Source organism: Centruroides vittatus, unplaced genomic scaffold (assembly GCF_030686945.1).
Source record: "Centruroides vittatus isolate TY-2023 unplaced genomic scaffold, ASM3068694v2 contig_971, whole genome shotgun sequence".
NCBI classification, from domain to species: Eukaryota; Metazoa; Arthropoda; class Arachnida; order Scorpiones; family Buthidae; genus Centruroides; species Centruroides vittatus.
In genome coordinates, this window is record NW_027122644.1 from 193,937 (window position 1) to 206,977 (window position 13,041).

Genomic DNA, 13,041 nt, shown 5'->3' on the forward strand with positions numbered 1-13,041 from the left:
ATAAAATTTAAAAAATTATTTCTGGTGCATTACAGTATAAAAGAGTGAAGCACAATAGATATACAGTATTACATACAGTGCTTCCAAAAACATACAAGATTTCAATGATAAAACTACATCAAATAAAAGAAATTTAGACTAAAAAAATGTTTATAATGGGGAAAAAATGTGTAATTTTATCTCCTGGTGAAATTCTGAATATTTTTGATCGGAGATTACGAATCAAAGTTTGAAAAAATTGGTTCCTCTTCTTTGGAAAAAGTTTCAACATTTTCTAAGTTAGCTACAACATTTGCAGAGGTTGAAAGCATTATTACCATCCTCACACGTTCATTTATTTCACCATCCTTGTTCTCCTGATCCACTTCTTTTAAGTCAATAATAATATCAGAAATAGCTTCAATAATTTCGTAATCATTTAAGGAGTATGAAGTCAGACAGTCTTGGTCGCAGGAAACACATTCAACTACTGTGTATACTTCTCTCTTACAGGTAGAAGAGGAAATCAGAGCTCAAATGAATACCACTACGCAGGGAATTATGTTAAATTGTGGTTTCTCATTTAATTAATAAGTAATAAACCTACTAATCATAGCACAGTAGAATTCTACTTACATAATTTAATATAGAAATAATACAGGATTTCATTACTCTTGTGATTTTTGATCAAGTTAAGCGTTAAGTGAGACAACCGAGGAAAGTGACAAGAAATATAACAATAAAATTATTAATTAATTTCAAAATGTATATGCATAATCTATTGTTATATTAATTAAGTAAAAATTTAATATATTTTCACCTGTAGCTTTTATTAATGACAAATTAGTGATGATTGTTAGTGCAAATGGATATCATACGTTAATTATGTTTATTTTTACTAATAAACAATCGAAGGTATTGTTTTTATTATTATTTTTTGATTTTTATTTTCCTCTCGTTTTAAATATGCACTGACGATTTAAAGATGACTTGAATAAATTCTATTAACGTAAAAACACGTAAACAGATGATAAAAATATCTTCTTTACTCGCCGTGTCCAATCACCAGGAACATTATTACCAGGAACAGTATTATAAAGAAATCTTAAATTTTTAATTGTGAAGGGATTGTCACCTGTGGACATTTTAGACAGTTTTACATAATTTGGCAGATGCGTAGCCTCTAAAGAAAGGTCGTGTCTGCTGTGGAGAATAGTTTGTTCCTAGTAATTGGACATGGCCAATAAAGAATATATTTTTATTATCTGTTTACGTGTTTTTACGTTAATACTGTATTTCCGCTAGCCCTATTTTATAAATGAATAAATTCTATTTTAAATGATAACAACCGGCAATGTTGTTGACAATATATTTTAAGCTATTATCTTCGATATATTATTAAAGCTAATAAAACAAATTTAAAAAATTACACGAAAAAAAAATTGATTTGTTATTTGTAAATTGATATCACAATTCTTGGGCTGCAATTTGAAAAAATTGTGGGCCTATAAATTCCAAGTTTTGTCTGTCTTTTGTCTATCCTTAATGTCGAGAATAGGGTTAGATAGATGAAAGACTAGACTAGATACTGAAACCTTGGGAGATAGAAGATTTTGATTAACTATAAAAAGTCACGCGATGCAAACTGGAAGTCGCGTTATTTCAATTAAAATATTTTCTCCTGAAAGGTGTTAGATAGATGATCGGCGCAATTCTATTGTTAAAGGAAAAACGTGATGTACTGTACAAGACCAAGTCACTATTTATTTGATGTGGATAAAATATATTTTAAATTTAAAAAAAAATAAAAACTATGATTAAAAATTGAAACCCGGCATTATGATGATATCGCAATAAATAATTGCTTCTTCTATTTCGACTTCGTAATATTTAGAATAACTCATTATATTTGAAGAGCTGTTTTCTTTTCAATTCTCATGATGAGTTTTGAAACGTTCATAACCTCGTGAGCGATGATAATAATTGTATTCATCTATGAAAAATACGTATTTATTAATATATAATATTTCTATAACAACAGCTATTTAACGTCAATTATAGAATCATCATTTAACTTTCGAAATTCAACTCAAGATAGGGAGAGAAACGGAAACATTTATAATGTAGGCGTTCTACTATTCAAAGCGTTAAGAAATTTTTCTATATTAATAAATCGTAGATTAATGGGCATGTCATGTTAGAAGAAACATGTATTAACATAATGAACGCTAAGTTGCATTTTTCACTTATTGGAAACTTACTTTAGATGCTTAGTAATTCTCAGTTGACGATTGGCTTTATTCTGCAATCGTGTGTTATAAGTGTCACAGAAGAATACAAATTCAATTTCTTTTCTAAACATTATGAATAATATACCTGATGAAGAGTATAAGTAAGTTATTTTTTTAATAAAATATATATTATCGATTTGATATTACATTTTAAATTTATTACAGGGAGGAAGCAAAAGAAGAAAATTTCGATGTAACAGATATAATTGGATATTGGGGTAGATGGCAACTATTATACTTTATAATTTTGCTATTTTTAAGCTTTCCTGCTGGGTGGTTTAATTTTAGTAGGATATTCATGGCACCGAACATTGATTATTGGTGTGCGAAACCAGCAGAGTTTGCAAATATGACTACTGAAGAATGGAAAAATATCAGCATCCCTTTAGAATTAATTGGTAGTAAACAAGTATATAGTAAATGTGAAATGTATGATTTATCATCTGGAAAGAATAGAATCCGAATACAATGCACATCGTGGGAATACGATCATTCGTTTTATGCTTCCACTATAACTGAGAAAGTGAGAAACTTTTACCTTTTAATATCGTATTTATAACTTATTATCCGAGTAAATACTGAGAATTTCTATTTAGTTTAAATAGTAGTAAAGTATATTTATATTATTGGGGAGAATGATGCTATTTAAATGAAATTAAATTTAACTTCTTCAAAGACTACATTTTAAAACTAAATTTATATAAATGATTTAAATACAATGGTGGAAGAAAATAAGTTGCGCATTCTTCATAACTTCAACAGACGTCATGTGACTTTACTTAAGAACAGAGGGACAACATGCAGTAAGAAATAATCTTTAAATTAGTGTTGATCAATTAGTCATTTTATTTAAATAACCATTAAAAGTATTTTGCTGAAACTGGCGATTAAAGATAAGACTATTTAAATTGTTCCATTCTGCTCTTGGTTCATTCCGATTACTTTTGTTTAAATAACTCGTAGATAAAATTGTTTCGAATACAGTTCGGTTAACGAACATAATCCGTTCCAAGACTTTGTTCGCTATACGAATTGTTCGTTAACCGATTATCGATTTACCATAGGTTTTTACGTTTTTTTTATTTTTAATGTGTTTTTCCGTTTGTTGGGGTTAAAGAATCGGTCTAATATCGATTGCTTTTCTCTCTTCGGGATTTTTCAGAAGTAATTAATAGCATTGTAATTGTAGAGATCCTTAAGCCTATTAACATCAACCTGGTTTGGATCCATTCTAAGACTGTCGTTCTGACGTCCTCCCACTTCTTCAAAAAAATGTTTTAATAGCAGATATCGACATTAATTATCTTTTTCAGAAGAAAACGTATCTAGCCGAGTTTCTTGATGTTCTTCATTCAAGAGTTCTTGGCGTTTTCTGTCGTCAGATCAGTTTCAGGTTCCATTATGGGCATATGTTCTTTATTTCTCAGATGTGATTTTTGTTACTCCTTAAGTTGCTTCAGTCTTCTTGATAATACAGTATCTTTCTTAGATAAGATTGAACTGCGGTCTACTGTAGCCATACTGCCCAGCAACATCAGGCATCTACTGCCCACTTCTACCTTTGCTATTATACTCTCACCTTTCGAAAATAAAAACCGACGCAAAACTTAACGAGTGCCCCTCCTAAAATGAAAGCACCTATAACAGGTTAAATAAAAATATCAAAGGGCTTCACAACTATATTGGGTATAAGACAAACAATCACATTTAAAAATCTTTGTTTTATTTATAAGTTTTAAAAGTTTTATAACTTTTCATCTTGCCAAAAGATTCTCACTCGATAATAAATACGTTACAAATCAATGCAACGTTGTTGAGTGGATGAAATTTGTACTAGATAAGAATTTCTTTGTTGAGGCTGTAATAATAAAACATGGACAAATAAGTAGTGTTAAAATGGGGTCTACTATTTAACCTAAATTATCAAAATAGTTATATGTAAGATAGATATACAATTTGTTTTCCGGAATCGCTTTGTATCTTTCGTTGCTTCTTCCTTTTTGTGGGTGGAAAGCAACTAGGCATTGAAAGTTTACTGTAAATTCTATATTTATAAAGCAAAGATAATGAAATGTGCTGCACGTTATTAAATGGAAATATGGATAAAACCCTCAAAATTAAGTGTAGTCATAGATACCAGCCACCAACGTCCTGAAATCACCGGGAATGATATTCACTTCCTTATGCAGGAATTCGTCTGCGACGTTGGTGATAAGTGATAACGTCGCGAATCCCTGCGTCCAATTCTTCCAGTGTTTGAGATAACGTTCAGTACAATCTCCTCTGCCCATCTCCAGAGGAAAAAAATCCTAGGGCATAATTATGGACTTTTTGGAGATCACGGATAATGCAGTTTTCATGGGCGATAATTCAATTCTTTCTTTAACAACATGCTTACTGTGTACCGCTTTCGCGCCAGCCTCACGTGATGATTTATGGTGGCTGCAGGAGAACAATTCCTTAGATCATGATATAAATGGACCGCCACTTGGACCGGCATCTGCAACCCAATCTGTGATTATTTGCTTCGAATGGTAATTCTTGATTTTTTCCGCACGGATTGTAACATGACGACCCTTCATCGTACGCCATCATTTCTGCACAAAAATCACTGATTTCCATTCCTCATATCGTACACCATTCTGCACTCGTTCCTCAATAGACAAGCGGTCGGCCATGTTTTATGCCACAATGCGTGTGGCCTTTCTCGTTCGGCCACATCACCTATACGGGAATTATAAAATTCTATTAATTTTGTACATGATGACATAAAGTTAATTATGATTGTGTTATTATTACAAAAAATATAGCAATTTCTCAATGCTTAGTTACTTTCCACCCTATTTTAAACTGTAAAATAAAAACGAAAAGAAAATTTATAAATAAGGATAAACTATTACCTTCGTTTTGACAGTATTAGGATTGTAAGAAAATTATTTTATGCAATTACAATGAAGCTCATATAATGTTCCTAATTTTCAGTGGGATCTAGTATGTGACAGAGCATGGATAGCTTCTTTTGCACAATTGATGTATTTCGTAGGATTTTTAATCGCCGTTTTCTTTGGAGGACAGTTATCTGATAAGTATGTTTTTATTGTTATGATATACAATATACAAATATTATAGTTACATCTGAATTTATATTTTTCCAACTGAAAAAGCAGATTTGGTAGGAAACCTATGTTCTACTTGAGTTCAGCATGGACATTTATATTCAGTATGATAAGTATTTTTACTTCGTCTCTCTGGCTATTTGTTGCATGTCGATTTTTACTTGCACTCGGAAGACCAAATGCAACATTAATCATGTATGTACATGGTAAGTATTATTATTTTTAATTATTATTGAAATATTATATAACAACTGGTAAGAAAATCGAATGCGTCAAATAAAAACAATTTATTTCAATATATATCACGCAGCAACAGAAATTGTTAGAAAAGAATACAGAATTGCCGTAGGATTAACATGTAAACTGGGATATATAATAGGACAATTTGTTCTCCCTGGACTCGTTTGGATTTTCAGAGATTGGTTTTATATAGAAATAATATGCGTTTTGCCGTGTTTAATCTGTCTTCCATTATGGTGGTAGGAAAATTTATTTTAAATTAATTTTAAAGCATTAAATTACTTAAACGACAATTTAAGTTTTACTGACAATTTTTTAAAACTTTCAATGTAATTTTTTATACTTTTGTCAAAAGGGTCACTTCAGAATCTCCAAGGTGGCTTATTACTCAAGGAAAAATATGTGAAGCCGAAAAAGTAATTAGGAAAGCAATAAAAATAAATAAACTCCAAATTCAAAATTTTACTCAAAAATTCAAAATTATAACCGAAAAAATTGTTAAGGTAATTAAATTATAATACATTTTTTTAATCGGATATTTTATCTGAATATATTAGGGTAACTGGACCATATTCCACCTAATTTAACTATTGTGGGCTCCCGTTGACAATGCGATGGACTACACGCAAGCACACATAGCCGAAAAGAATCACCAACCATCATGCCACGTACGATGTAAGCGGAAGCGAAAGGCAGTCGATACAAGTATAACAAAACTAGGTTTATTGAACTAGAAAAGTTAACAATAGTTTATATAAATAACATTGTCTCCAGTCAGTGTTGTAAACAATAATAGAGGTTGAGGCGCACGTATTCAGTCGTAAACGTGAACGGCGGACGGACGAACGCCGCCATCTGGCAATTCTATACGGTCGATAATAGCATTTGCTACGTCTAGAATGGCGAGTAGACTATCGGCTTAAACTTCTTCATTTTTTTGTGTTTAGGGTTAAAGTTATGACGTATTTTATTAAAATAATGATTATTTAAGCATTTACGAATAATATTGCAAAGAAACAGACGATTTTAATCCAGAAATTATTTAATTTATTCAATTTTTTAGTAAGTGATGCGAAGTGCCTATAGAAATTATGTATATTTGTCTTCATAATAGCTTATCTTAAGGTAGGGTTGTTCTTCCACGGCATCTTCTACATCAACAGCGTAATACGTATGTAAATTTTCTAAAAATTAATTTTCCGAGCTGCTTTCGGATTTACACTTTCCTCGACAAAAGTATAAGATAGTCCTATCGTCCGATCGTACAGTAGGAGACACAACGTTAATTAAAAATAATTATTTAGTGTTATTAAACAACCTATAAATACTTTTAAACAGTTTAATTTATTTATTTACCTTCGCTGGTAACCCTCGATGTTAAATGTATCCACCATTTTTTCAACAAATTTCCCGTGAGTCAATGCGCGACGTTCACTGAATTACGTGATGTTGTGAACGAGCGCCGCAAGGTCTTTTACTCGGACTTATAACGTCAAACGTGTACTTCTGCTTGCCGTACAAGTTTAACGTTTGTATTTGCGCCTCAATCTCTCTAATAAAAGTAACATAACAACAATGCCTTGGGCTGGCCCGTCTTTAGGTGTGGGCCTATCAGGCCTGGGTCCTCCTAACATTCGAGACCTCAAAAATATGCAAAATTGAATAGAGCAACAAGTAATAAAATTATTATAAACAGTAAACAATCAAAAGATATGTTATTAAACGTAAATTTAACAATGTGTTTAACAGAGAAAGCTAATTGAAAAAATTTATGAACATTAACTCTTCACTATGAATTCCTTAAGGGGACCTCTATGCTTTTTTGACCCAGTGTCATGGTGTTATCATGCAAGAACATGATACGTCGGTTTAAACTTGTAACGGACACCGTTGGAAAAGGTTGTTAAGGAAACGATCAGTTAGATTTTGAATTTGACGCATGCATCTGAAATTAGAGACAGTTGGCGAAGATCACACAGTGCGGCAGACATCCGATAGAGCTACGACCAGCGTAGTCACTGATTGGTCGGCCGGCCCACTGTCGACGGCTATATAAGGTCGATGTAGACGCGGGAAGTTTAAGTTCGGGCGAGAAGTTTAAGTGTTTATAACTTCGTCGTGGTATTTCAAGTATACATCAAGTTCGGCTCGGATCTTCAAGTTTGCATCGAAGTTCGAATGAAGTTTGGATCCGTCTCGCTGACTGTTCTCCAATAGCCAAAAGAAGGTTACTGCTAGCCAACAACTCGTCGATTGGTCGTAAGGTGTCTTCTCGACGGACAAACCGGGAAATAAGAACTATTTGGACTTTGCTTAATGTTATTGGCGTACCGTAACGATCGCAAATTGCGTAACGAGTATAATATTTAACTTTACTCCCAGGGTCTCGCACATACCAAAGACGGGCCTGGTCTTGGGACTCTTTCCCAGCATCAAAAGAAATGTTATTTACACAGGTCAAAGTAGGCAGTACTATAAATATAGGAAAACAACTAAACCAATAGTCTAATCATTAAGACAAAACGTAAAAATTATTTTGTGAGATTTTCTTTGTTGGATAAATCACACAGTCGGTGACTCCACCCGAAATGCATGTGGCATGGAGCCAGTCATCACGATTCCGGTTGGTGAAATATTTCGCGGAACAAAACATGCACTCCACATCCAGCTTGCTATCCGGCAATAGAATATGGTTCTCACTGGCGTCCAATGTGTGGAATTCTTCGTCGAAAATAATTGGCACTGGAGGATGACTTCTTGTGCTGTCGTGTACCTGGTACCTTTTTCCGTTTCCAGCCTGAGATTCGTCGCTTTCTGTTGTTCTTTTGCAGTCTTTTGAGTAGAACATGATGGATTAGACTAAGTCTGTGTCTTATTATCGTGGAGGAAGTCTTGCCATACAGTCACAAGTTCGCCCATAAGCTATAATCGGGGAGAAGTTCGGAACGACCGTTCCGTCGTCTTTGATGTTCAATATTGTCAGTTTGCTTGTCAGTATATGTCACTGTAATACGTCGTCGGATTGCTACGTTTCATTCTCTTCGACAACAGACCATCAGCTCGGGATCGACATTCGATGTCATGCATTTTTGCAGTTTCCCTCGTGCTGTTTGGTTAGGTGTTTTACGAAATTTATCGCTATCTTTGGTGTTGTTAAGATACCGACGGTACCCATTACAACTGAAAGTATATCGCTTATGTCGTACCTCTTCCTGACGAAATTTGCACTTAGTGCTACCGGTTTGACCTCCACGGTCCTAGGAGGTATTAGGTTTCTTTAAACTCTTTTCTGCCCTGTGGGTACTGAGAACCTTTTTTAGCATGCTCATTATGGGTTCAGCCAGACCCACAATAGAGCAGTCGAGTGGTGAGGGACGAGCGGTATTAGGTACTACTGTATATGGTCGAAATATGCAACAGTTATCCTATTATTATTTTTAATGAAAAATTAATAATTTTCTATATATATCAAATATTAACAGGAATATATTTCAACTTTAGGGAAAAGAAGGAAAAGACAAACAAGCGACATTTCTGGATATAATGAAAAATTCTCATTTACGAAAATCCAGTTTAATTTTGTGCCTGATTGGGTAAGTTTAACAGAACCTGGTGTTAATAATCTTGTTAAAAGTAATTAAATACATATTTAAACAATCAATTAAAACAATTGCAAAACATATATCGTGGGTAGCGGTTACCTCTAAATTTTGCAGTTTTTCAATAATAAAGTATTCCTATTTCATTGAACATAGTCTGGACCGATTGAAACTCTGTTAAACAGAGTTAGATCAACCAAAATTCTGTTTTATTTAACAGAATTTTGGTTGATCCAATTTTCAAATTCCATTTTCTCAACATTACGGTTTTACAGTTAACCGCTAATGGTTCTATATCTACGCATTTATATATGAATATAAAATCGGAAAATTACTAAAAACATATACTCAAATAATGAAGACAACTATCAGAATGAAACGTAGTAAAGAATTAAATAAAAAAACACGAACGTTTAATTACTCGTAATTTAACATTTCTTTTACAGAATAACAAGTATTCTTTCGTATTTTGGATTATCATTTTCAGCGGATGATATTGGCGTAGACATATTATACTTTTTCTTTATTGCTGCTGTAGTAGAAATACCAGCTTCTGTCATCTACTTTTACCTTCAAAGAACCATCGGTAGGCGATATACATTGATTATTTCTAAGGCAGGAAGTGGTTTGATGTATCTTTTAGCAATTGCGGTCCAATCAGGTATTTCTGAACGTCTTAATATTTTAATTTCGATTATTAATATTTAATTTAAATATCTACAATTATAGGTTATCCAATCATTCTAATTATTTTAACTGTAACATCAAGATTCTGTACATCGATTGCATTAAGTTCTTTATATCTATTTGTATCGGAGATTTATCCTACTGTTGTACGCAGTGTTGGAATGGGATTGTTTTCAATGTCTGGAAGAATAGGTGCACTGGCAGCTCCATTTATGAAAGAATCAGTACGTAAAAAAAAATATTTAATTCAAGAAAAATTTGTTTATTTTTTCAAATGAAAGATTATATAATTTCTTTAGGCAAACAATGTTCACATTTCATTTCCCCTTGCGTTGTTTGGCACACTTTCTATTATTAGTAGTATTTTGACCTTATTTTTACCGGAAACTAAAGATTCACAGTTGGCCGATACCTTATCACAAGTAGGAAATAAGAAAAGGTACGTATAATACGAAATAAGTTATATGAAATGAAGCAATGTTTATTAAAGTGCCAAATATGTAGATTATCCAGAAATTCCCAAATAACAGGATTAGATTTTCACTTCGGCCAAAGGATTCTTCTTAAAATCTTCGTGAAGAGCATGTTTATTTTCTATTGATTTTTATTGTAATATTAAAATTTGTTAACTAAAATAACTACTAAATCATTGAAGAACAAATAATACGTATTTGTAAGGGAAATAACATCGGTTGTGGAAATCATTTCCACAACCGATATGAGAGTATAGAATGTGGAATCGCTATTGCAAGAATCCATATCGAATAAAATAGATGATGAAATATATTCTTTATCAATGGAACCTGATTGTGATGAAGAAATTATAGTTTAGTTATTAAACTGAGTGTAATAATATTCGAATAATTGAACGTATCTACGATTCATATAGAGAAGTGCGACTTTGCCATTGTTTAGGGACTAGCGACTTTTTATAAGGAAAATAAATTACTTATTTATATCGAATTGATATCATCCAAATTTTGAGTATAATAACATATTGTTTTACTAATTTTATAAATGTTATTTCGAAGTATGATGCAATATTATGCAAAACTTAATTGAATGGAAATTAATCATAAATTTCTATTTAATTTAAATGGAAAGTGCTCATAATGATGACTTAGGTCAACACGGACAGCGAACACGAGTTGATGACATTGCATGAGGAATCCTTATTCATCACGCAAGAATGACACTACAAAAGTGGAAGTCGAATTATTCTAAATTCCAAAGAAAAATTATAAAAACTGGAAATTTGACAAGTAATGAAGAGAACACGTCCATGCTAGGATTAAAATGGTGCATCACTAGTCATACATTGGATTTAAGTATGAAAGCAAAGCTGTCAGGAGACGGCGAGAGTTGCTGAGTTCCATAGCAAGTGTATTTGATCCTTTCAGGCTGGTTGTACCATTTGTATTGAAAGAAAACTGACGATGAGACAGCTACGGGAGCCAGTCTTTTCTTTGGATGTAACGTTACAGGAACCGATCATATCGGAATGGAGAGAATGGAAATCAGATTGTAGAATCAAGGACTAAAGATTTTGAGAAAACCACGTTACCCCCTTTCCGGTATATCAAACATCAGAACTACCATTTTTGGTGACGCGAGCCCTTAGGTATATAGGGCCTATTTTCTTTTTAATGAATCTGAGGTACGGGGAGACAGGAATTGTCATAGTCATATTGTTATAGCGAGACCAGAAGTCCCTTAAAGACCTTGTTAGCTGCAGTTGATGGATTCCGCATTAGCAGCAAGATTAGCAGAGCGAGTACGAACTGTAGCATTTGGGATTTACTGCAGATTTTAGACTGACAGTAACACAGTATTAAACTGGATTAAGGAATCGGCTAATAAACGGAAGCCGTTTGTGACTAACAGTTACTGAGATATAACAGTACTCATCGGATCCAATGGTAATATTTTAGTGGAAAGAATAATCCTGCTGTGGCACGATTTCTTTCACCTTCTTTCAAGATTAACAACTTCTGTGCTTTTTGTCAAAAATCTCTAAAATTTTAGAGAAAGATTTGTGTATTGGGGGGGGTTGATGCTATTAAATTTTAGTGATTAATGGTCAAGAGTGTGAAGAGATAAAGGGGAGTTGTGTGTCATATCTCGAGTAGGATCGGACTTAATGACGATTTCCCTATAAATATAAATATATTACGTGAAAAGTTTCTTCTGAATTTATTTAGGCAATGTATTCACTTTCTACACTGATACTTATTGAATCAATATATTAATGTATAGGCCTATTTTTAGTTTCATTTAATCCAACATAAAAATTATGAGTTAAATTAAAAATGTGTCTAAAGAAATAAAAAATTTAATAAATTTTATCATTAACAGAGCTAAGTAGAGAAGAAAAGAACAAAAAACAAAGTAAATTCATATTATATGGTTCGACATAGTGAAGAATCCCGGTATCAAGTTGTGACCGAAGTTATTTAATTATATAATTTAATAAAAGTAAATTGCAAAAACCAATATGTTTATTAACAGTTAAGGTATAAATTGATATAAGATTCACGTTGTTTATTCCCTTTTATACTAAAATAAATCTGTTTAATCTACTCAGCGGCACAATAAACAATCAATTTTGGCAATGCTTACCAGAAAAAATTTTAAAAATATATAATTATTATGTAAGATTATTGTTTATGTTTATTTTTAGAAATACTCTTCTTATGCACGGAAAGAAGGCTGAAAATGAAGAAAAAGAAGAAAATGAAACAAAAGAACGCCAAGAACTCTTGAATGAAGAACACCAAAAAATTCGGCGAGATATGTTTTCTTCTGAAAAAGAAGTTACATTGTAATTAATATACAAAATAGGACTTAGGATAGTTTAAAATAGAAGACAGTAGTAGATTAGGAGTGAATTATACAAAATATAGTTCGAGAATACATGATAAATTAAAGATTTCATCATGGAAACAGGAAAATCGTTTCTGAGTTTGAATAAGGTTATTATTTGACCTTGTTCAAACTGAGAAAGCGATTTGAACTGACTGTACAAATTGAAACTTAAAAAAAATGTATAGTCTTGTAAAAGAATTTGTAATCCGAAAAGCATTTGCTTTAAACTGAAGAGGAACATAAGGGAACGAAATGCATATTTAA

General features: G+C 32.4%; 1 protein-coding gene across 1 annotated transcript; it reads left to right on the forward strand.

Annotated features, from left to right (window-relative positions):
* The first annotated feature begins 2,342 nt into the window (after positions 1-2,342).
* Positions 2,343-12,737, forward strand: LOC136985548 (organic cation/carnitine transporter 2-like). Its single transcript, XM_067282853.1, has 11 exons — positions 2,343-2,371; positions 2,436-2,793; positions 5,253-5,356; positions 5,438-5,592; positions 5,697-5,865; positions 5,982-6,129; positions 9,128-9,219; positions 9,672-9,886; positions 9,955-10,136; positions 10,212-10,351; positions 12,593-12,737. Exons 1-11 carry the CDS (start codon positions 2,343-2,345, stop codon positions 12,735-12,737), a joined length of 1,737 nt encoding a protein of 578 aa, XP_067138954.1.
* The last annotated feature ends 304 nt before the right edge of the window (positions 12,738-13,041 follow it).

Bases quoted from the DNA above. Each gene is read 5' to 3' on its own strand.
- LOC136985548 (XM_067282853.1), top strand. From the start codon at position 2,343: ATGAATAATATACCTGATGAAGAGTATAA. The intron at 10,137-10,211 runs GTACGTAAAAAA...TAATTTCTTTAG, and splicing joins CTCCATTTATGAAAGAATCA to GCAAACAATGTTCACATTTC. The intron at 10,352-12,592 runs GTACGTATAATA...GTTTATTTTTAG, and splicing joins CAAGTAGGAAATAAGAAAAG to AAATACTCTTCTTATGCACG.